Source organism: Humulus lupulus, chromosome 7, assembly GCF_963169125.1.
Source record: "Humulus lupulus chromosome 7, drHumLupu1.1, whole genome shotgun sequence".
In the NCBI taxonomy this organism is placed as follows: Eukaryota; Viridiplantae; Streptophyta; class Magnoliopsida; order Rosales; family Cannabaceae; genus Humulus; species Humulus lupulus.
In genome coordinates, this window is record NC_084799.1 from 26003559 (window position 1) to 26030083 (window position 26525).

The following is a 26525-nucleotide window of genomic DNA, read 5'->3' on the forward strand; positions in this document are numbered from 1 at the left end:
CGTATATTTTTCCATTGGAGTGGCCTTGGTTATTTATAACGTCTGGAAATTTTATAAATATGTCCTTTAAACCCTATTTTGGGATCCCATGTACTAAACGTTCATTTGAATGAAAATAACATGTTTATGACCAAAATATTTTAATCCTAATCTGTTTATGACTTTAGATTCAAAATTTTATTTAAATGACTTGATTAGCAAATCTTGCACTATTTTAAACACACAATGTAACGGTCTTGGTTATCCAGGGTGTTACAACTTGGTATCAGAGCGGTCTAGGTTAAAGAGTTCCTGAAGACTGGCTGGACATGTACACTTGCCGCTAAAGACAAGCTCGACTCAGGGTTTTGTAAATTAATACATGAGATTATATGCTTAAGTGCTTGAATGAAATATGAATACATTATTTGTATGTTTAATAGAAAGCATGAGATTCTGATAGGGCCTGGCCCTTGATTGCTGTGTGATGATATTGAGGCGTGCTGATTTGCATTGCTATCGCATGTGGATGAATATTTGGATAATTTTTTGTATAATGATTGCATGTGGTGAATTGTTTAAATTGAACTTATATGTTATACCTGTTAGGTGGTATATAGAAAGCATGGTAAGCGTGAATGTACCTGGTAAGAATGAAATTTGATAACTTAATGCATAGTATTGTAGATTGGTGTTTATTATGCTTTATGTATGCATGATTACTATGGTTGTTTGGACCTGGCCGTGGGATGGTTCTGGGTATGAGCATCAGGGCTGAGGGGTTTAGTTGGTGATGGCAGATGAATTCAGATTGTTGTGCTCAGAATGGTTAAGTGGGCCTGGTAATGTTATAGTGGGAGTAGCAGATGATAGCAAGGATTGGAATCCTCCATCTGCCTTTGAAAGTTGCAGCAGATGTTTGCTGATTTGCGAGAAAGGCTGTTAGGTCTGATAGAGGGAATTAGATGGGTGAAACAACGAGTTTTGCTGGGGAAAAGAGCTGTTTTGTATACCTTGATGGTAAGGGCACCAGTGTTGGTTTAACGTGAGGGTGAAGATAGATTGGAATTATTATATGGAAGGCTTTACAAGTATTATCCTCTAGTTTTGAGAAAGGTTTGGGTATGCTCGAGGATTGCTAGTGGATGGGCATAATTAATCTTATCCTTGATTATATGAAGATGATAGGTCGGGACAACGTGGTTGTGTTAAGAAGTTGTGACAAAAGGATGCCCGAAAATGGTACCCCAGACCAGAAGTGTTGCCATGATGGGTTGGGAGGAACTCGGACAGTGATTTGATAGAAGAGGTTACTATGAAGTAGTTGGAGCTACAGAGACTAATAAGTCTATGAACTTGGTTTAGAATGGTAAGAAAACGACAAGGTATGTCGATAAGTTTGGTGGGTTGGTTAATCCGCTTTAAGAGTTGGTACAAGTGGATGTAGCCGGGAATGATGATACATTTAAGGACTAAACTCTGGGATGACCTAGAGCATTAGGGCCGCTCCAGTGCATGAGATTTTCATCTGTGCTCGGGCAACAGAGAGGGCCATGTTATTTAAGATACAAGGAATGGGGTATGGAGTGCAGATTCCGTAGGGTAAGAAATGTAGACAACGATATTCCCATTTGAGGGATTTAGTAAGGACAGATTCTCGGTAATTAGAAAAGAAGAACTTTGGATAGTTCTATGAGTCCTAGTTTTGACAGGAAGGGGTTTGGTTTCAGGATAGCCGTTAGGACAGTGATAAGATCTAGTAAAGTTGTTTAGTATGCATCAGAAGCAGGAAACGCCATCTAGAAAGACACCAAGAAAGGGCACGATTTCTACATGGAATAGTTTGATATGTTAGGACAGACTGCCCAGGATTAGAGAATGGAAGACTGGAATGCCTTATTATATTTGAAACCCGAGGTTTATTCCTCGGAGATGACCAGTTAACTGGATAGTTCACGTTTTTGGTTATGTAAGAGCTGAAAAAGAGTGTGTTGTGCATACCCCCCCGCGCCTAAAAGAGATTCAGATATAAAGTTTATGTCTCAGGGCTATGGCATGAGGGGTTTGGGATATTAGTGTTTGTTGGGGATGACTTAGAAACCTCTGAAAGAAGAATTGGAACACAAGTAATAAAGAGGTTCGTAGTGAAAGTGGTTGAATTTGTTATGTAAGAGCCTTGACATGAGCTTGAGCGGGAGCTGATTTGTTAGATAAGAGACAACTCTGGATTGTAGGGGATATCACTTAAAGTATTTTAATTGGACTAAATGGAAACTGAATTGGTCAATAAGGATTCAGATGAGTGTGTAAGGAGTGGTTGGGTGTGCTTCAGGTTTTGGCTATGGACAGATTTGGTATCAGGAGCATTACAAAAAAAAAAAAAAAAACGGTATTAGCTTGATAGAAATAATTACTGGTTCAGTCGAAAAAGTAATTGATTTAGGGATGGATTAGAAGGAGCATCGTATAGTGGGATTCGTTGGCATTGCTTGTTAAGGATGAAGAGTTTAAATGCCCGGTTACAAGATAGGACAATGTCTTCAGGAATTGTTCTTCAATCTAGTTATTACCAACTAAGGATCAAGGAAAGAGACATTTCAAGAATTACTACTTGTACCAAGTGGGGTATGATGGATTATTTGTAAATGTTCTTAACTGACTTAAGCTTCAACAACACAAGTAAGTTTGACAAGCAGAAATGATAGGAACAGTATGGACAAGTCACATTCAAGTTCATTGGCGATATGTTGGACTACTTCCCAGTTAGAAGCAGAATGCAAACGACTATTGCATTGGTAATGTTAAAACTGAAGAAGTAGGATCACAGGTAAGGCTCCAGAAGGTGTCAGTTTTGACCTCGCCGAGGGTATTTAAGGTAATGCTACATGAAGATTGGGGGTCATGCATGAAAAGATTTAATCTGAAGCCACAGAGAAGTTATTGAAGAACGTCTGAAGGATAGAAAGCACAAGGAGACCGGTGAACACGTCATCTACTACATAAGTATATTCGAAGGTAGCTACACCAGAGATTGGAATAATAGAAAAACTTGAAGTTTGACTGAATGGAAAACTTTGCATCAGATTTTCAGAAAACAGAATAAAGGATTGGTTAGCACCCTGTGGTATAGGAATTCACATGTAATGGATGGATACGGAGGAGTAACGTGAAGGACATTATTTTTGTTAAGACATGAAACTTTGAGCGGTGCATCACAGGCTGAGACGTGCCCAGACACAGACTGAAGGGATGATGGTTTGAGCCTCGCGGGAGTTGAAAGAGTGGGAACATGATCGGTATACATGGAACATAAGGTTAATGATGAATGCATAGAGTAAGGAATTTGATATGCGTACTATTGTTAATTTGATGGATATGATATGATGAATATCTGGATGTTAGATTGTGGATTTATCAATTGTTATCACTGATTATGTGAATGCTGTGGATTGCTGAATATTTGGATATGCTTAATGAATATTTGGATATGCTTAATGAATTATTTGATTACTGATATTGATCATGCTATGATGTTATGGTTTTCTTGCTGGGGCTCGACTCACGGGTGCTATGTGGTGCTGGTAAAAGCAAGAGTTAGATGGGTCAACCATGGGTTGGAGAGCTCTGGGGACGAGGGGTACATTGTCAGCTGCTCGACTGCCACGATCGAGGGATTGTGCAGGGATGGAAACCTAAAATATATATTTTGCCATTAGAGTGGCCTTGGTTATTTATAACGTTTGGAAATTTTGTAAATATGTCCTTTAAACCCTATTTTGGGATCCCATGTACTAAACGTTCATTTTAATGAAAATAACCTGTTTATGACCAAAATCTTTTAATCTTAATCTGTTTATGACTCTAGATTCAAAATTTTATTTAAATGACTTGATTAGTAAGTCTTGCACTATTTTAAACACATAGTGTAACGGTCTTGGTTATCCAGGGCGTTACAATAATAGATATCAATCAACGATTGGAGTATCTCTATACGAGATGTTGTATGGAAGGAAGTGTAGATCGCCCATTCAGTGGGATGAGATGGGGGAGAGGAAGTATTTGGGACCAGAGGTGGTTTAGAAGACTAATAAAGCTATTGAGAAGATCCCAGCTCGAATGCTCGCTTCACAGAGTAGACAGAAAAGCTATGCTGATCCTAAGCATAAGGACATGGAGTTTCGGGTAGCGGACCACGTATTTCTGTGAGTTTCGCCATTACGAAGGGTTAGGAGATTTGGGAAAAAGAGCAAGCTGAGCCCTAGATTCGTAGGACCTTTTGAGATCCTGGAGAGGATCGGGCAGGTAGCCTATAGATTGGCTCTGCCACCATCATTATCAGGAGTTCACGATGTATTTCATATTTTGATGCTTCGAATTTACGTCTAAGATACGACCCATGTATTGGGATATGAGGATCTGATGCTACAGACCGATTTTTCATATGAGGAGCGACCAATTCATATCTTAGACAAGAAGGATAAGGTTCTGCGGAACAAGACGATTCCTCTAGTCAAAATTGTATGGAGGAATAACAAGGTCGAGGAAGCGACCCAGGAGCTAGATTCGGCTATGTGGGATCAGTATCCCGAGTTGTTCAGGTAAATTTCGAGGAAGAAATTTTCGGTAGGAGGGGATAGTTGTAACGACCCAAAAATGCTAATAGGGTTTAGTGCCTTGATTAGCGTGCCGAGAGGGCATAGTTGGATATATGTGTGATTAACTGATTAAATGCGTGATTATGTGGCATGCATGATTTATATGATAATATGAGTATATTTATATGCATGTTTACAAGTATTAAATATGCATGTGGGTCCGTTATTGTTTATAAGGGCATTTATAAATTTGGCCCGTTGCGGGCATAGATGAGATTATATGTGTTAAATGATTGAGACCACATTATCATGTGGATATATTTGTAGTATACGGCTCGAGGCGATCCTAGTGAATGGATTAGCGGAATAGTCATAGTGGAGTTTAATACTCGGCTCGGGGTGAGCCTAGGGGTATTTTGGGAACTTAGTGAATATTTGGGGATTTATTGAGTAATGGGTAATTATTTGGGCATGTCGAGATTAATTAGGAATTTGTAGGACGACTCGAGGAACTAGCGTGAAACAGGGCAAATGACCATTTTTCCCTTAAGGGAAACAAAGGGGTTGAGTTATCTTTAGGGGCATTTGGGTTGTTTGGTTAAAGGATACACTCAAATTAGACTCTAGGAAATTACCAGAACTTAGTGGAATATTTCTCAGCACTCTTCTCTCTCTCTTGCACGTTCTCTCTCTCTCCCTCTTTTGTGCTTGGAAGTTAAAGGAAGTTGTTGAAGGAGAAGCTTAGGAATTGAGCTGGGAAATCTAGGGAAACTAAGCTTGAAGCAGTAAAGGAATCGCTGAGGATTAAAGATATTTATTGAGGTAAGATTTCAGGTTCTAATCTGTTAAATTTCTAGTTGGGTTTTGAGCATGTTTTGAGATACTTAAGGGAGTGTCTGAATTTGGAATTTAAGGAAGATTGGACTAATGTTTTAGGCTATTAGTGTTGTTTGTAAGGTAAGTTTAAAGTTGAATTCTGAGGCTTTGAGTTGGGGAAAAATGCAGAAGAAGCTGAGGACTTAAACCAAGATATGTCCTTGGGCTCGGGGACTTAAACCTAAGCGCTCGAGACGAATTCTACTAACCGGTTTAGTAAAATTCAAGGTCCTTAAGGCTAGTATCTTATTCCAAAGCATTTAATTGGATTAGATTTTAATAGTTATCTATTTTCGCTGCTCGGGATCGCTCCACATCCTTCGCTTAGGAATCGAGGTAAGAAAACTGTACCCAAGCTGTGAATGAGACTGAGATTCCCCTGTATGTGAATATATGCAAGGTTATAATTGTATTTGTGATTGGAAATATCTGGAAAGGCAGGTTAGCTCGTACCGATATCGATTGAGTGTTGCGCAACCTATATATCTGTTATGTTTGATATGGAAGTTCGGCCTAAGGGAGTCGTGGCTGATGTTAAGCGTACTGAACACAGCTCGGCCTAAGCGAGCCGAGATCAGCTAAATAACTAAAGGGCTCGGCCTAAGGGCGCTGACCCCTAATTAACTGTATTGAAATTGAATTATATGATTGGATTAAATTGTTATTGCTGCCTAGCTTAGTACTTGTACTCCGTTGTTGATTGAACTGGTTGATCTAAAATTTACTATGCACACTTTGTTGTTATCTATGCTTGGATTTTGTTTTCTTGCCGAGCCTTGGCTCACGCGTGCTACATGGTGCAGGTAAAGGCAAGGGAAAGCTGGACCAGTCATGAGTTGGAGAGCTTTGGGGTGGGGTGTACATCGACATCTTCTCGACTGCCACGATCGAGGGATTTACAGGGACTAGAGCCAAAATTTGTATTTTGGCCATTTAGGCTAGTTGCGATTATATTTAATTTTGAGGATTATAACCGCCTTGTAAACATTATTTTTGGGATCCCGTGTATAAAACTCTTATTTTAATAAAAGTCAACCATTTTACGATCAAAACCTTTTAACCCTAAACTGTCAGTTGACTTTAGAAACACGTTTATGTTCAAATGACTTGACTAGCAAGTATTGCACTATTTCAAACACACAGTGTAACGGTCTTGGTTATCCAAGGCGTTACACCAGCTTTATAAAACATAGAAGAAAACAAAGAGAAAAATATCTCTAGAAAAAAGTAGAATAGTTTTTTTTTATTTTTTTTATATAAGTAGAATAAACAAATTAGAAAATTTTAGAAAATAGATTGAGTAGTTTAGAGAGATTTTAGAGTGCCACATCAACTACTTGTAGCTCTCCTTTATATAAATAATAGGTAAAAATAACATGCAATGTACATTTGCTTAGTTTTAAAGTTATAAACATGCTTATTCAAACATGTATTTATTTTTATTAAATTTTAATTATTATATAAATTTTAAATTAATAAACAATATCATAAAAATAAATAAAATATGTTTAATATAATGTATGACATAAATGTATTAAAGGACAAAACATTCTCTGTAATTTCAATAAAAATCTGTTAACTTTTTTTTTTCAATATATAATAGAATGAATTACAATTCTATACTATATATATATATATATTTATATCAATAATTTCTACATATATGATATCTAAACACAACATTGACATAGATATATATTTATATGGCTACATGACATATATATATATTTTACAATAATATTTAAAAATAAACTAATAATATAATAAAATAAGAATAGAAAAAGTCATAGCGTAGAGTAGTATACATGCATCAACTATTTTTAGTTTCTAATATAACTCGCAATGTCCGTTGGTGAATTTGATGAAGAAAAAGAGTCCCAATCACTTGATAAAAAATAAACTATTACACAAATTTATAAGATAAAAAAATGATATGCATGACTTTATTATTTTTAAATAAATATGATTTAACTATTTAAATTATCATAAAATATCTTAAAAATATCATATTTTAATTAATTAATTTTTTTTTACTTTATGTTTGTTCTAGTTTTTTAATTTGGCAGAGACAACAAGAGATTTTATATTATATGTTTAATATAATATTAATATTATACATGAATTTTAAATTTAAGTTTGTTTCTAGTTGATAGTAGATTATATTATGTTATATGTTTAATATGATATTATTCTAATACGTGAAAGTTAAGTTTAAGTTTAATTAAATTTTATTTAAGTTATAAAATATATGGGTTTTATTATTTTTAAATAATTGTCATTGTAAAATATCTCAAAAATATCTTATTTAAATTTATTTATTTATTTAATTTGATTTAAGTTTAAATCATATTTACAAACTACTATTAAATATACGAATATTCTGTTATATATAAGAATATTCCATTAAAGTTAACGAAAAAAATAAAAAAAACTGTTAAAATCAAGAATTTCCATTATGTACACACTTATTATATATGTTGACGCCGCTTTTCGTCAACAGATAAAAGAAGAGAGCACGCAAACAATTAAAGACAATGGCTAAAACAAACAAACGAATCAGACACGCGGTTTTTACGTGGTTCAGCAGTTAAATCTGCCTAGTCCACGAGTCTCTGTTATTAATCTCAAGATTATCTCTGAACAATCCTTTAGCATGAATTCTCCAGAGTTTCTCTCAAGAATCAGAAATTCGATCCTTTACAATGGTGCATGCCTTCTCTATTTATAGAGAAGGATGCAGAATACTATCCCACATATTTTGGGTAGTTACTCTTTTGTGAATAAAATAAATGGCTTTAAATGCCTATAATCAGATATAAAAGGAAACGTCCCTGAAGACCAGGAAACGCATAACTGACCAAATAATATCCCACGATTCTTGGGGATTTACATTAATAAATGAGGATCATATCCCATATCTACAACACTTGTAGATATTCAAGGTAGTCATTGCGTATCTCCAAGGCTTCACGTCATTGTGCGAGCCGCTGACACTTCCCGAGCTTACATTTCTTTCGAGATGGCATATCGAGCTCGAGATCCCTGCTCCGAAGTTGCTTCTGAAGATGAGGGGCTCACAGAGCTATCCTTCGAGATCGAGATCATTTCGAGGTCACCATATTCGAGATCTGTACCATACTTTGCAGGCTCCGATTTACAATCGTAGAGCATACCCTTAACCCTCACGAGACCATTTAATGCGAACTCAGCTTTCGAGGTCATATTTTCTACGGCTCGAAATCTGGGTATAACATTTTTCCCCCTCAAAAGTATTTGTTCGAATCCTAAGAGAAGGAGACTTTTGAACTACTTTTTTCGGGAACCATACTGTCACTCTCTTAAAAACGGACACGTGCCAGATGGGTATTGCTCATTTTAGGTACTTGAGTACCTTGGGAACATGCCCACGATCGTTCGTCTGACAGCTTTTCGGCGCTATCTCATCATCGACTCCCCTCCATTCGATCTGATGAGGATTTCAATCAACGTTCCTGATTAATTCAGTTTTCCCACCTATTTATGCAAGACTCCCTCTTCGTTTTCTTCACATTTTCTCATCACAGACCAGAAAAAAGAAACACTCCCTAAACCTCTTACCACAGTTCATGCTCATTGCATGTTTTCCAGGCCGAAGAAACAAAAGAATCCTGGTTTGTACGACTCAGTGAGTTCTTTCCTGCAACCTCTTCTCCACTCGACGATTTCGCTGCACTCCCCATTACTGTGTAAGTACGCCATTTTTGTTGTTCCTTTTATATTGTGCTGGCTGTGTATGTTAGTTTACGTTATTAGCATGATACGATAGGAGGATTTGAACCGATAGGTTTTTAGGCTTTCTGGATTTTCACTCTGGAAGTTCGTCTCTGGTTTATATTCAGATTCAATCGTTTGAATGTGGTTTCAACTTTCTGGGTTTTGAAGATTTTAGGCTATGATTCTTGTACACCAAGTTTTCGGGTAAAAACCCTTATTCTTGACAATTACACGAAACCCGAAAAAGCCCTTTCCTGGCTAACCGCCACCTTTCTTTCCCTTGAACTTCGGGATTTTCAAAAAATCATCCACGTTCTTTTTCTTCCCTGTGGAACACGCGCTCGGGTCTTAATATTTAGTTTCTTGCCCTTAGTTATCCGAGCTTATCTTATCGAGTTCGTGATCCTTGCATGCATGGCCCTCACCATTTTTTCTTTCTCGTTAGATGTCACAGAATCTGGAAAGACGGTGGGGGTCATTACGAGCAATCCCTTACGAGCCCAAATCTCCGAGCCCGGAATCGGTCTTTGTCCGGAACCAGCGTCGAATTAAAGAGTACGAGATCGCACGCGAGCAAGAAGACATCCGAGCCCACTATCGCCGCCAGATTGACGAGGTCATCGAAAAGAAGAGAAGGGTCCTTCGGGAAGCCATCTATCCGGAGCCGAACCCCGGACCTAGGCCAGTTCCCCTTGACCCCGCGTTAAAAGTCACGGTAGCATACTATCCGGGGGAACTTCAGTTTTCCTTAATGGCGGAGCCTTCGTCTTCGCAGCCTAGGAGGGAGATGTTTGAAGCCGAGTTCTACCAGAGCTCGGTTACCACCTCCGACCAGATAACTGACATCCTGGCCCTTCATGGCCTTAGCTCATTGGACACACTGAACTGCCGAGCTCCGACAAGACATGAACGGAGCTGCTTCGCTCCTGGGGGCCGTGATTCCAGTGTGAAGTACGCGGCCTGGAGCCAGGAACACCTAAAGGCAGGAGCTTTGCTGCCCCTGAAGTCCTTTTTCAGAGATTTCACCGATTTCGTTGGGTTGGCTCCATTCCAACTCAACACCAACTCATACAGGGTGCTGTCTGCCCTGAGGTCCTTATTCCACGAGCTGGGGTGGATAGGACCTTCACCCCAAGAGATTTTATACCTCTTTTGTTTGAAGAGTAATCCCTCCCGAGCTCGGGGAGGAGATGGTTTTTACTACCTTTCGAGCTATCCCAAAGAGACAAAAATCTTTCAAGACCTTCCGAACCATCCCCCTGACTTCAAAAGGGCTTTTTTCTGGACAGACGGTCTGTTCCCGTCTCGACATCGTTCGTTTAGGCGAATTCGTAAGTATTCTCGTTACTTTCTATTTTTGAGCTCGAATCTTTAGTCCTTGTATCCATGTTTAGTTGAAGTGTATCTCGCCTTTCAGCTAACTTTCAGCGTCCCACCCCCGACGAGACAATGAAGGAGCACAGAGGGAGCCTGCTCCGACTCCCTTATGGCAGGAGGTCTCTTTCATTTCTGTTACATGAGGACAAGCTTCGAGCTTGTGGCTTGTTGGGACAGGGCCAGTCAACCTCTGACTGGTCCAGTAAAAAATACGAACGCTGGGAGGAAGTGCCTCTGCCCACAGGCATCCTTCCTCCGAGGAGGGAAAGGAAAGCACCTCTCCCAATTCGCTCGAGAAGTCCGCGGTCAGGGAACGAGGCAAATGATGAAGCCTCGGGTTCGGACTCCGATGGAGGTAAAACCCTTCCTACTTCGCGAATGTGGTCTCCCACTTTATTAAAACACAGGCCCAATAGACTAGTCTCGTGCCCACAGGATAGATATCACTTCTATATATGGAGTTGGGTAGATGACTGTGTCCATAGGTTTGATAGTGGGCTCGGGAAATACGACACTATGTATACCACAGACGAGATGTGGAATGGGATAGCTGTGCAGTATGGGACCAATGACTATAGGGACCTTTCGAGGTTATCACCAACTTATAGGGAAGGCCCTCCCCCCGCCTCTTCTGAAGACGGGGGAATTTCATGGTCCCCAAGCTCGATCTCGGGGGAAAGTTCCAGTTAGGTTTTTTCTTTCACCACTCTATATAGTGTTGGAATAACTTGTATTTCTTTCACTGACTCACTGTGATGACTTGTGCAGGCAACATGGACTCCGACCTCGACGCCCTCATCGACAATGCGGGTGCCAAGAGGAGCAAGCGCCCCAGGGCAAGGGGACTGACAACCAGTCAGCCTGGGAAAAGCTCCAAGAGATCCAGGAAAACGCCTCCTCCTCCCCCGCCGGCTTCGAGCTCTGCTGCTGCGTCGACTGGCCAAACTAGCGTCCCCATGACGATACCACCCTCGCAGGCCGTCGTCCCTGTGGTGGCGCCGGCCTCGCAGACTGATATCGCTGCCGTGGTTGAATCCCAACCTCCTGTGGCGGGTCAAATGCCTTCTACCCAGCTCGTCAAAAGACCTTCTGCTTCCCGAGCCCAGAAGCTAACTATTTCCACCCATATGGATTCGTATGTGGTGGATAATGCTGCCGGTCCTCACGGGTCTACGCTGATCTCGGATGTAATGTCCCGGATTGGCCAGAGCTACGGCAATTTTGAGGCTCCTCAGTGGCAGTGTCTAACTGGCACTCGGGACCGCACTGTCCTGTACGAGAAGAGTATCGAGCACACTGCCGCGGTAAGTATCCTATATATTCCCTTTGCTCACATTCATGCTGTCTCGAGGCTAATGATGGTTTCTTCCTTTTTTCAGGCTCTTGCTTTCACTGCCCAGCTTAATTACGAGCTGAACAACGAGGTCCATACGAGCAGGACCCTTGCCCAAGGGGAGAGGGACCTCCACCTTAAAGCGAATGACGACCTGAAGGCAGTGAATACTAAGCTCGAGGCAGTGGTTAATGAGCGTGAGGAAATGGCCAAGGAGCTCGGAAAGCTGAAAAACGAACTCGAGGAGCAGAAGAAAGAAAACATCCAGCTTCGGGAGACCAACAAGAAGCTCGAGGAAGACAAGGCCGTCACCCTCGACCTCATGGAGGATATCAAGACCCGCCTTACTGCTGAGTTCAAAGAAAAGAAGGAAACGGCGGTCGATTCAGCCATGTACCGGATGTGGGCCTATAACGAAGAACTGGACACCAGTTTTTTGGGTCCCCTCGAGGCGTCCTTCCTCGAACGATGGAATGCCCGGCTCGAGAAGGAAGAGGCTGACCAGCTCGAGAAGGATAAAGCTACTCCGAGTACTGTTTCGGAGGGAGCTCAGGAGGATAGTCATGCTATTCGTCCTGAGGGGTCCGGTGCCACTGATGCTGAGAAGGCCAAGGAGACTCCTCTTCTTTGAATCTGACCTCGGGGAGATCAGTTTTCGGGGCTGCGTCCCATTATTTCTGTAATTATTTCAACTTGTGCCCACGGGGCTGATACAATTCCCTTTATTATTCTTTTATATACTTACATTTCTTGGTTCGAAATATTTTGCATATTTTTATAATTGATGGACCGGTTATGTTTATTTATGCATACAAACATAGTTTGGATTTAGGCTCGAAATTCGATGCATTCATGCATAGTTTATTCGATTTATCCGTTTCCAACCTCGTTATTTATCAAGGTCGGACATTACTGTAACCATGAACTGAAAAGTACTTATATGGCATGTAATATGAATGATTTGGTTAATCTTTTTAGTCACTTTCCATCATCCTTAGTATCTTAGCTCCGAGGTTATGAGTTCGAAACTATTTTAAGATGTTCCAGCCTCGATCTCGACATATTTTGTGACGGGTTTATGCTCCCATTCATCATTGATCGATAATTTGGCTGGTTTGTTCCAAACCTGTTATGCTTGCACATCTGGTTAATTCCAAACGTTTTTGGTTTTTGGTAGCTCGGTAATGTCCGAACTATCTAAGCCCGCATACTTGGTTATTTCCAAATACTTAATGTTTTTTATAATTCGGTTAAATCCGAACTATCTAAGCTCGCTCGGTTAAGTCCGAACTATCTAAACTCGCGTATTTGGTTATATCCAAATACTTTTTTGTTTTTGATAACTCGGTTAAGTCCGAACTATCTTAGCTCGCGTATTTGGTTGTATCCAAATACTTTTTGTATTGTATTTTTTTTTTTTTAAAGCTAGAGGTATGTATACCAATGTTGCCCCCTTAATATCCTATGAGTGTGACCATAGGTTATTAAATTAAGAGAGATTGCAAAAATAAAAATAAGTTACATGTGAAACAAAGTAGACCCTTTATTTGAAATTCAAAAACAAACTAAGTACAGAAAATCATGGTTACGGGCGACACTTCCTACACTATTGATAATATGGTCTAAGGTGTTCGCCATTCCATGCTCGTGGTATGAGGTTCCCATCTAATCTCGCAAGTTTGTATACGCCAGGGCGGATGACTGATTCTATCTGGTATGGTCCTTCCCAGTTTGGCCCGAGTACTCCTGCTGCTGGATCTCGGGTTGCTAAGAATACTCGTCTCAAAATCAGGTCTCCTACTCCGAACTTTTGACTTCGGACCCTTTTATTGAAATATCTTGTTGTTCGTTGCTGGTAAGCAGCATTTCTCAGCTGAGCCTCCTCCCTTTTTTCTTCGATCAAGTCTAGGGTTTCTTCGAGCTGAGTATGATTGGAACTTTGGTCGTAAATCTGAGTTCGAATTGTCGGAATTTCAACCTCAATGGGCAACATTGCCTCGCAGCCGTATGCTAGAGAAAACGGGGTATGCCCAGTTGATGTCCGAGCTGTAGTTCTATATCCCCAAAGGACTTGGGGTAATTCCTCAGGCCATCGTCCCTTTGCTTCTTCCAACTTTTTCTTCAAGGAACTCTTGAGAGTTTTATTAACGGCTTCGACCTGACCGTTCGCCTGAGGGTGAGCCACTGACGAAAAGCTCTTTATTATACCGTTCTTGTTACAAAAGTTGGTAAATAAGTCGCAGTCAAACTGGGTTCCGTTGTCAGACACAATCTTTCTTGGCACTCCATATCGGCATACGATGTTCTTTACCACGAAATCTAGGATCTTCTTTGAAGTTATGGTCGCTAGTGGTTCAGCCTCTGTCCATTTTGTGAAGTAATCAACCGCGACCACAGCATACTTTACTCCTCCTTTGCCAGTTGGAAGTGAGCCTATGAGGTCGATGCCCCATACCGCAAAAGGCCATGGGGACGTCAACATGGTTAGTTCGGAAGGTGGAGCTCGGGGTATCGTGGCGAATCTCTGGCACTTGTCGCACTTTTTCACGAACTCAAAAGAATCCGATTTAATGGTTGGCCAGAAATATCCTTGGCGTATAATCTTCTTGGATAGGCTGTGCCCCCCGGTATGATCTCCGCAGAACCCTTCATGAATTTCTTCAATAATCTTCTTTGCCTCGGGGGGAGTCACGCATCTGAGCAATGGCATGGAATACCCTCTTCTGTATAGTCTTCCATCCAGGATGGTGTAACGAGGAAGTTGATACATTAGTTTCCGAGCCTGACTTCGATCTTTTGGAAGAATTCCATTTTCGAGGTAGTCAACGATCGGGCTCATCCAGGTCGGTTCTGTCTCGATCATGCACACATCTTCCTTGTCTGGCTCAGTAATGCTGGGTGCTGACAAGTGCTCTACGGGCACAACATTCAGCTCCTCATTTTCGGCGGAGGTGGCGAGGCGAGCTAAGGCATCTGCGTTTGAGTTTTGTTCTCGGGGAACCTGTTCGATTGCATAAAACTCAAAAAACTCCAATGCGCACTTTGCCTTCTCCAGATAAGCTGCCATTTTTGTGCCGCGAGCCTGGTACTCTCCCAAGATTTGATTAACTACGAGCTGAGAGTCGCTGTAACATTGTATAGCTCTGGCCTTGAGTTCCTTTGCTATTCGTAGTCCCGCCAGTAAAGCCTCGTACTCAGCTTCATTATTAGATGCTTTAAAGCCGAATCTTAATGCAGAGTGAAATTTGCTCCCTGCAGGGGTGATCAGAATAACTCCTGCCCCCGCTCCATTTTCATTTGACGACCCGTCGACGTAAAGTTTCCATAGCTCGTGGGCCGTGGTTGTTACTTCGTCGTCGGCTGTACCGGTGCATTCTACTATAAAATCTGCCAACGCTTGTGCCTTAATGGTTGTTCTCGGATGGTAGGTGATCTCGAATTGTCCGAGCTCAACAGCCCACTTAAGGAGTCGACCAGATGCCTCTGGTTTGGACAAGACTTGCCTTAATGGTTGATCTGTCAGTACATGGATAGGATGTGCCTGAAAGTAAGGGCGGAGCTTTCGAGATGAGTGGATCAGACTGAGGGCGAGTTTCTCCATCAGTGGATACCTTGACTCTGCCCCCAGTAATCTTTTACTGATGTAGTAGACGGGTTTCTGTATTCTCTCTTCCTCTCGGACGAGCACCGCGCTTATCGCGTGTTCAGTTGTTGAGAGATATAAGAACAGTACTTCTCCCGTCTCAGGTTTCGATAGGATAGGTGGTTCGGCTAAGTGCCTTTTTAGCTCTTGAAAGGCTAGCTCGCACTCGTCTGTCCATTCGAACTTTTTACTTCCTTTCAATAAGTTGAAGAACGGGAGACCGCGGTCCGTTGACTTCGAAATGAACCTGCCCAGAGCTGCCATCCTGCCAGTCAAGCTTTGAACATCTTTATGCTTCCGAGGTGACGGCATATCAATCAGGGCCTTTATTTTATCAGGATTAGCCTCGATTCCACGAGAGTTGACAATGAAACCCAGAAATTTCCCTGAAGACACCCCAAAAGTGCACTTCTGAGGATTCAACTTCATGTTGTACTTTCTGAGCACGCCAAAGCACTCTTCGAGGTCATCAACATGGTTCTTGTTAAGTTGAGACTTTACGAGCATGTCGTCAACATAAACTTCCATGTTGTTCCCTATTTGCTCTGAGAACATCATGTTTACGAGCCGCTGGTACGTTGCTCCGGCATTCTTGAGTCCGAATGGCATGACATTGTAGCAGTAGAGCCCTTTATCCGTAATGAAGCTTGTATGCTCTTGGTCGGGGGCATGCATGGGAATCTGGTTATATCCAGAATAGGCATCCATGAATGACATCAGACCATGCCCCGCCGTGGCATCCACAAGCTGATCAATTCTCGGTAGGGGAAAATAGTCTTTCGGGCAGGCCTTGTTGAGGTCTGAGTAGTCAATGCACGTCCTCCATGTCCCATTGGGTTTCGGGACCAACACTGGATTGGCCACCCAAGCAGGGTAAAAAGCGTCCCTTATAAAATTATTTGCTTTCAGCCTGTCCACCTCCTCCTTTAGTGCTTTCTTTCTGTCTTCATCCAGCTGCCTTCGCTTTTGCTGCTTCGGAGGAAAGCTTTTGTCTATATTCAATGCGTGGCTCGCTATATTAGGGCTTATTCCCACCATGTCAGAGTGGGACCACGCGAAGACATCCTGGTTTTTCTTCAGAAAGCAAATTAATTGCTATTTTGATTCGTCTAGGAGGTGTTTCCTGACCTTCACCTTTTTCGAGGGACTGGATTCATCGAGCTGAACCTCTTCGAGCTCCTCCAAAGGTTGGAGGTCAATCTTCTCTTCAATCCTTGGATCGATCTCCTCGTCAATTTTTAGAACTGTCCCGTCTTTATACTGTATGACAACAAGTGCTTGCGCGCTTGTTTGTTTCTTTCCCCTTAAGGAAATGCTGTAGCACTCCCTTCCTGCCAGTTGATCTCCTTTCAATGTTCCGACCCCGCTTGGAGTTGGGAACTTAAGGGCTAGATGCCTTACAGATGAAACTGCCCCCAGCCCGACCAGGGCGGGTCTCCCGAGCAATACATTGTAGGCAGATGGTAACTCTACTACCACGAACTCCATCATCTTGGTCACCGAGACTGGATAGTCTCCCAAGGTCACAGGGAGTTCAATGGACCCCATACAAGCGGTTCCTTCTCCAGAAAAGCCGTACAAAGTGGTTGCACAAGCCCTCAGGTCGCGAAGGGAGAGCCCCATTTTCTCTAGGGTTGCTTTATAAAGAATGTTAACTGAGCTCCCATTGTCTATGAGAACTCGGCGCACTCTTTTGTTGGCAAGCTGTAGGGTGATGACGAGTGGATCATGATGAGGGAACTGGACGTGAGAGGCATCCTCCTCGGTGAAGGTTATAGGCTGAGTCTCAACCCTTTGGCTTTTTGGTGCCCTTGGTTCGGGTTCATATGGAGACCCGTCCCCTGTTTTCAGCTCATTCACATATCATTTTTTAGCATTTCTGCCCCCTCCTGCGAGATGAGGACCTCCCGAGATGGTTATTACGTCCTCTCCATCTATCGGTGGAGGCCTATCCTCATCCCGAGATCGGGAGTTATTATTCTGTGTCGCCGGAAGTGCGGCTACTCTCTGGCTGGCAGTAGTCTGTCCAGTATTCTGGTTTTTGACATACTGCCGGAAATAACCTCTCGAGATCAATCCTTCGATCTCGTCCTTCAGCTGTCGGCACTCATCAGTTGTGTGGCCGGTGTCCCTATGAAATCGACAATACTTGCTGGAGTCCCTCTTGGACTTTTGATTCCTCATAGGATCTGGTCGCCTGAAGGGGACCTGGTTTTCATTAGCCAGGTATATGTTTTCCCGGGACTCATTGAGCTCGGTATGCACTTTATATACGGAGAAATATCTTTCTCCTTTTTTCTTCTTTCCTCCATCAGCCTCGGGATTATTTCCCTCGCTTTTTTTTCTCTTGGAAGGATTCTCCGAGGCAGGCTGTGTAACTAGAGGGTCAACCGAGGTTGAGGCGGAGTTAATGTTTATCGTTGTAGTTTCGGTCTGCGAGGTCGCTTTGAGTGTTGACCTCGCTTCCTCTACATTAACAAATTTCTGCGCCCGTCTGTTAAACTCGGTTATCGACCTCACCGGTTTCCCTTGTATGTCATCCCAAAGTGCACTCCCGGGCAAAACACCAGCTCGGATGGCCATCAAGTGCCCGCTGTCATCCACGTCACGAGCTCGGGCGACCTCTAGATTAAATCTTGTCAGGTAGCTCTTTAGTGTTTCGCCTGGTTGTTGTCGGACGTTAGTCAAAGTGGATGCTTCGGGTCTGACTCCCACCATAGCCCGGAACTGCTTCTTGAAGTCTCAAGACAATTGATCCCACGAAGTTATAGAATGTCTCTTGTACTTCTCGAACCAACTCTTGGCAGGCCCGGCCAATGATGTTGGAAACAACATACATCTGAGCTCGTAACCTACGTTACTAGCTCTCATAATAGTGTTGAATGTACTCAGATGGCTGCACGGGTCGGTTTTTCCCTCAAACGCTGGGACATGAGGAATCCGGAACCCTTGGGGGAACTGAGTGCTAGAAATATTGGGAGCAAACGGCTCGAGCTCCTCATCAGAGTCCTCATATCGACCGTTTCCTCGCTCATTCTTCAAAAGCCTAAAGGCTTTTTCGAGCTGATCGATCCTTTCTTGTACTGGGTCCTTAAGCGGTGTTTGGAATTGATAGTCATTAATCGCGATCCCAGGCTCGCGTCTCCGTGAGGGATCTCTACGCCCATTCAGATGATTCCTAAGATCCGGGTTTGTCTGATCTCCCTTTCCCCTGCTCTGATTCAGGTGATTGCGCAGGTCGGGATGGCTCTTGTGATTCCCAGTATTTTTACGACCCCGGTCGTGTTTACTGACAGACCTTGTTTCTCCGGATTCATCGCTAGTGAAACTCATCGATCGGTCATTTCGTGGTGGATCCTTTCTACGTCGCCTCGTCACTGCAGTACGAGATCGGGACGTCTGACTTCTCTCGGATGGCGCGCCTTTCCGCCCCTGGAACGTCTCCCCGTTTCCTTGTCTCTCCCCTGTACGCCCTTGATCTTGATCTCGACCAGGTTGAGCGTTCCTGCGGGGAGGTGAAGGATATCTTACGGGAGACGGAGGAAACCGTATAGGTGACGGTGGTTGTCGTCCTTGCCTCGGCCTGGAAGGTCCAGAATTTGCCCGAGATGGGCCGGTTGCGTTTGGTGCGCTACCAGGAACCTGAGTCCGAGTCTCGACAGGAGCTTGGTTGTTCTCAGTTCCTGTAAGCACTTCCACGGGTGGATTAGGCGGGACCCGAGCTCGGGTACTCCTCTGAGGCGTAGAAGGAGCAGATGGCTCTGTTGGTGCTGGAGGCTGAGCTGGCCTCCTTGTGTTAGCATTTTTTCGTGGACGTCCACGGGGCTTCCGGGGAGGAACATGCACGTCCCTTGGAGGAGGGGCTCGGTCTTCGCGCGGAGGTGGGGGCTGAGCCACCTGCGCCTCCGCGGCTATCCTAGTCAACTCCTCGTTACGTTTGTTGGCATCTGCCAGCAGTTGTTTCAGCTGCCGATTCTCCAATTCTACAATAGGGACATAACGCTCAGGGTTATAGTACATGTCCTCATCCCTTGGTTGTGGAGGTGGTCCCCGGGAATCAGAGGACCCACTCCTTTCATCAGCGTCCGGGTTCTCCATTGGCTGTTTTCCAGGACGCCTTGGGTAATTTTCTTCAGGAGTGTTCTGATTGTTTGTAGCCATGATCTCTCAGGGATGGATGCTTGAGGCTCTCAATGAAAGCACCAAACTGTTGACGCCGCTTTTCGTCAACAGATAAAAGAAGAGAGCACGCAAACAATTAAAGACAATGGCTAAAACAAACAAACGAATCAGACACGCGGTTTTTACGTGGTTCAGCAGTTAAATCTGCCTAGTCCACGAGTCTCTGTTATTAATCTCAAGATTATCTCTGAACAATCCTTTAGCATGAATTCTCCAGAGTTTTCTCTCAAGAATCAGAAATTCGATCCTTTACAATGGTGCATGCCTTCTCTATTTATAGAGAAGGATGCAGAATACTATCCCACATATTTTGGGTAGTTACTCTTTTGTGAATAAAATAAATGGCTTTAAATGCCTATAATCAGATATAAAAGGAAACGTCCCTGAAGACCAGGAAACGCATAACTGACCAAATAATATCCCACGATTCTTGGGGATTTACATTAATAAATGAGGATCATATCCCATATCTACAACACTTGTAGATATTCAAGGTAGTCATTGCGTATCTCCAAGGCTTCACGTCATTGTGCGAGCCGCTGACACTTCCCGAGCTTACATTTCTTTCGAGATGGCATATCGAGCTCGAGATCCCTGCTCCGAAGTTGCTTCTGAAGATGAGGGGCTCACAGAGCTATCCTTCGAGATCGAGATCATTTCGAGGTCACCATATTCGAGATCTGTACCATACTTTGCAGGCTCCGATTTACAATCGTAGAGCATACCCTTAACCCTCACGAGACCATTTAATGCGAACTCAGCTTTCGAGGTCATATTTTCTACGGCTCAAAATCTGGGTATAACAATATAGAAGAGATATAATTTTATATAAGTAGAATAAAAAAAATTAGAAAATTTTAGAAAATAGATTAAGTAGTTTGAAGAGATTTTAGAGTGGCACATCAACTTCTTGTAGCCCTCCTTTATATAAATACTAGGCAATATAACCGCATCTCGCGCGGTGTTTATACTAATTAATATTATATTTATTTCTGGAAAAATAAAATTTTGGTTTTTCTTGTAAACTTTTTAAGAGTTTTATATTTTTTCGGTAAAAAAATTGTACCTAAAGAAGTTGATAACATTTTCACTGAATAAACAACATAATATGAATCATGACATTTTTCTCTTTGGGAATCATTTATTTTCTTTGGTGGAGTAAAATTCTCAAGTCTCTCGTTCAAATTATACTCATTCAACCTCATCTTGTAAACAAAATATTTCCCACAAAGGCTTTGAATCTCTGGAGGAACATTATTATTATATGAAGACAATCTATTAAACAATTTGTGCACTGACACGTGAGGGTGTCTTCACCGAATTTTTTTTCATGATGGTGTTTATTATATAGGGAACCTCATGTAGGTTTTAAAGAAATTCTAAATAATTAATGTACAAATTTTTTTTTTTCAAACAACTTGTTTTACGCGTTCTTTTATTTATCTATTATAATTATATTTTGCATGGTTTTTTTTAATAAAAGCTTAAATTATGTATAAAAAAATTTATGTTTCGTGTGAGGGTTATTCTGGCCAATTACTCTTTTGGACCATTTATTTTTAAAAATTAACTTTTAAACCTCATGTTTCATTAATAGTATAAAATTATGAATAGATAAATTGATTATTTGAATACTGTACTTTGGCCGATTACCTGTTTTGATTCTTTATTTTTTAAAATTAAGGCATAAATAATGTTTATAAAAAGTAATTTTTATATGACTTATGCTTAATAGTGTGGGTACACACCATTTTGAACATTTTATTTTAGCCGATTTCCTGTTTGGACCATTTATCTAAAATAATTAACTTGAGAACCTCGCCTTTTGTCAAAATGTTAAAAATAGAAATATATATATAGATTATTTGAACCACATGTATTTTATTCGATTACCTGTTTGGACCATTTATTATTAAAAACTGACTTTTAGACCTCCCGATTTGTCAAAAGGTTAAAAATATAAATAGATAGATTATTTATTTATTATGATTATATATAGATATTTTTAATTAACGTCTATTATAATTGAAATTCCGTTTTAGTAATTACCAAATTAATTAAACCATGTGAATTAATTAAAGTGCGGAATGGTAATTAACTGTTTACACAGATAGCAGTTCTGTCGGGACAGAATCCGAACTTGTCACGACAGAAACTAAACACAATAAATAGACAATGCAAAACAATAAAGAACACACCAGATTTTTACAAGGTTCAGAAACCCTTTCGGATAACCTACTCTTTGGGGCCACGCCCAAAGAATAAACCAATTAGTAAAGAAACAATGTGTACAAAAGCATTGACTTAAACAATGCAAGACTCCCTCTTAAACTATTGCCGCAATCTTGTTGTACTCTTCTCTACGAATCTGATTTGATGAAACGTTGATTCTCTTGAACTCCCTTCAAAGAATAGCGAGTGCACACTTCCTCCCAAAGTGAGACTTAGATAGAATCCTCTCCCGAAGATCCTTATGAACACGTTCACAATAGACATTATTTGTTTACAATGGACTAGATAGATATCCACAAGTACACTCAGCACTCTCACAAAGATTAAGATGAACAAACTTAATCTCTACAAATAAAGACACTCTTCAAAATAACATAATGTTTACAAATATTGAAAATGGAAGAAGTGAAAATTCCAAAGGCCTTGGCAAGGAAATCGTCCAAGGCCATCATTTTCTGGTATCTTTGAAATCAATTTGCGAATTCCTTTGATTAAGGCAATCAGCCAGCCAGATGAATTCTATGACGACAGAAAATGAAACTGATGAGCCAGCAATGAAATCGGTTTTATCTGGCAGAACGAACATGGTCATTTCTTTTGACCATGTTCATTTTCGATACTTTCTTTATTCCAGAATAATCATAATCCCTGAAAATAATCTCAAGATAATTGCAAAATATATTATTACCAAATATTTATTATTTGTGATAAATAAGGTAAAAAATATATTCATACTTAAAGATATTTTCACACTAGAAAATCAGCTGAATCATTAAATCAAGAATCAATATGGATATGCTACTGATTTTCCTTAATAAATTTAAAATATTTTGTCTAAAATAAAGTTAGCCAATAAAGGACTTTACAATCTCCCCCTTTGGCAACTTGATAGACAAGAATATTTTAAGAGTTTATTTTGAAAGATCCTGCAAAGACAAACCAGATTAGAGCAAATAGTAATATTACATTTCTCCCCCTGCGAAAGACATCTCAATTATAACCAATATCATAAACAAGGTTAACTTTTTGAGAAAGTTTAACAAGATAAAGACCCAACAAAATAAACCTTACTCCCCCTTGTTATCTATCAATAAGCCAACGGAGTAATACCAACACAAAAAAACAATCCAAAGAGTCAAACTACTACTCCCCCTCTTTGTCTATCAAAAAAACCAAAAGGCAATGACAACACAATTTTTCAAGCCTTCTTTGTGGTGACCGAGACGGTTGTTACCAATGGGAAATGGATGTACTCCACTGCCTCGAGTTTTCATCATAGTTGCAACAAACAAAAACAATTTTTTTTTTTTGGAAGAATGAGGAAATGAGTCTCTCTTTGACCGATTATAAAGAGAAGAAAATGGCACTCAGGGATTTGATTTTATTCCTTTTTAAGACCAAATTGATGAATTGATATCCCAAAGAAAAAAAACTTTGCACAGTCAAGGAACATAAACCAAAAATAGAAACTTTTGATGTCAAATAATATAATAAGTGACAAAATAAAAAAAAAAAAACATATTACCACAGTTTCCCTTTCTTGATAGCCACGGTCAAGTATTTTTTTTTATTATATAATATAATATATAAAAAAAAGTACCAAAAATATCCTATTCTGATTGTGCCCAATGTCTTCGTGCCTTGTCCTTGGAGAAATTAACAAACATTAATTCTTAACATATTTTTACTATAAGGTTATAAAATATATTTAATATAAATCATGCTTTTTTTTTAAATCACAAAATATTTACTCCTGACACAAAAAATATTTTGTCCAAATTAATAAGTGTGTATGAGTCTTATAAATTTTTCCAACAGTATATCTTCAGCATTTGTATGTGATTGTGAAAGCAGAGATCATTGCCTTATATGATAATTTTAGCCTTTTTCAGGGTCATTGCCCTATGTGGCAATTTTTTGCCCTTTTCTCAAAGAGTACCCAAATTAGACGCTTTCACACTATACTGAATGATGCATTTATCAGTGGTAGAGTATCTTCTACATAATTTTTAGTTACATAGTTCCAACTTACTCAAAGATAACATTTTACACAACAGTGTAGGTAGCTCTATTCTAAGATGGAGCCTGAAAATACTTTCAAGGATCAAATGCTCATACACTACAAACACAGATTGATTTGGAAGAATATTAATTGGAAAGACTATTTATTTTGATTTTTGATTTTTAAAAAATGTGCATGATATATATTAACTATAAATTCTAACAAGTAGTAAAAATACATTTTGTCATAATGTTTGAAACTTTCTATTTGTACAAGAACATGAAGACATCAAGCAACTCTTTCTAGCACGGGGATATGACACAACACAAACAATATTTAATTAGTACAAACCCCCAAGGATTTCCTGAGGGAATAAAACCTGACCGTTTCAAGGGCTTTTGTGAAAATATCTGCAATTTGTTTGTCACACTCAATATATTCTAATACCAAAGTTTTATTTTCAACAAGATCCTTAGTGTGTCGCGAGACATCATCAACACAAAAACATTTTTCATGAGAAATTTTCAAATGTTTTCCAATCGACATGGTTCACATTTACCAAAAGAATATTTACTTAAAATCGGTAAATCATGAACATGACTCATACTTCCAATTTTTCTCAAATTTTCAAAATCCACATGATTATGTTTTTCATGACACAAATTAGTATCACTCCTTGTAATTGTGTGACAATTGTGTGATTGAGATAATGTGTAACAATTATCGACAGATTTATAACCCTTCAAAACATAATTTCCATCTTGGTCAAGCACAAAACAATTATCAAGAGAAAAATTTACAAACAAGTCTTGGTCACAAATTTGACTTATACTAATTAGATTAGTTTTAAGTCCATAAAGAACATTTTGTAACTTTGGTAGTCCTTCAGAATTTAGAGTGCCACTACCAAGTACCTTACAAGACTTACCATCTCCAAATGTGACTTCCCCATTTTTCAAAGTCTTGAAGTCAGTGAGTATGCTTTTGTTACCTGTCATATGCCTTGAACAACCACTATAAAAAAACCAAGAGTTAGAAGCACATGTTCTAAGACAAGTAAAGGCAGCAAGACATTTGAATTTATTTTTCTTCACCCAAACTTTCTTAGGTGGAGTCCTTTTCTTCAAGGGCATTTGTCTCAAATTACCATGATGATTAAAGTAATTTTTGTGAAGAAAATTCATCAAGGTAAAACATTTAGGTCGAATATGACATTTCACTCCACAGAAATTGCAAATTGGAATAAAATGACCAGTTTTTTTATTCTCAAAATTTCTGGTCTGTTTCTCATGTGTTGTGACAGATTGAAAAGATGATGCCACATGAGTTTGAGTTGTTCTTGCAGAAGGGTCAGTTGTTGAAACAATAGGAAGATTTCCATAAATATAAATTGTTTTTCCTTTAGGTTTAGATCCATTTGATCTTAACCTAGAAAAATCACAAGATTTTTGACCTACAAGCACAACATCATCCAAAACCATAGATCTATGATTAAGCAATTTGGCACCTTTCACAATTTTATCAACTTCATTAGACAAACGATTGATTTCAGAATCTTTAGCAACAATCTCAATTTCATATTTTTTAACAAGAGAGTCAAGTTCTTCATTTATCTTCTTGAGAACTTTGTTATTGTTTGCCATCAAACGATTATCTGAACATACTTTCAACCATTGATCATACATGTTTTTGTATGATTCTTTCAAAGAATCCTCATCCAAATCAGATTCATCCGAATCACCATGGGAACCCTCATCTGTTGAAATAGTATTATTTAAACAAACAAGGTTCTCATTCACCTGCACAGAAAGAGGTAAGCAAGAAAAAATAGAAGTTAAGGCAAGATTAGAATTTTCTTCCTCATCATTACTTTCAGAGTCCCGGTCACTCCAAGTAACTGCCATGACCTTCTTATTTTTCTTTAAGGTATTGGCACATTCAGCTTGAATATGTCCAAAACCTTCACACTCCTTGCATTAAATACCTTTGTTTATTAGTAGATTCAAAAGGTTTTGAAAAATTATTACCTTTGGAGGATTTAGACATGCTTTTCTTGTTATCAATCTTTTTCATAAACTTCTTAAATTTTTTCGATAACAAGATCATTTCATCATCATCTTCCTCATCTGAGCTTTCCATTTTCTCTTTGGAAGATTTCAAGGCAATCGATTTCTCATTCACAGCAATGGGTTTCTCTTGGTGGATCTTTTGATTAAGTTCAAAAGTTCGAAGAGATCCCATCAATTCCTCAACTTTCAAGATGTCAAGGTTCTTTACCTCCTCAATGGCTGTGATCTTGGATTGAAACCTGTCAGGAAGAGTTCTAACAATTTTCCTAACCAAAATAGAGTCAGACAACTTTTCTCCTAAAGCAAAATATTCATTAGCAATGTCAGACAATTCTTCATAAAACTCAGTGAGGGTTTCTTTTTCAGACATGCGAAGGTTTTCAAATCTTGTGATCAACATCACAAGCCTAGATCGCTTAACATCAGTGGTTCCTTCAAATTGAGTTTGAAGGATTTCCCAAGCATCTTTGGCAGACTCACAAGA

The 26525-nt window shown here is 40.1% G+C and overlaps 1 protein-coding gene across 1 annotated transcript; it reads left to right on the forward strand.

Moving 5' to 3' along the window:
* The first annotated feature begins 10522 nt into the window (after nucleotides 1-10522).
* Nucleotides 10523-25341, forward strand: LOC133791524 (uncharacterized). Its single transcript, XM_062229445.1, has 4 exons — nucleotides 10523-11265; nucleotides 11349-11884; nucleotides 11960-12100; nucleotides 25276-25341. The coding sequence occupies exons 1-4, from the start codon at nucleotides 10653-10655 to the stop codon at nucleotides 25339-25341; spliced, it is 1356 nt and encodes a 451-aa protein (XP_062085429.1). The 5' UTR covers nucleotides 10523-10652.
* Nucleotides 25342-26525: the final 1184 nt, after the last annotated feature.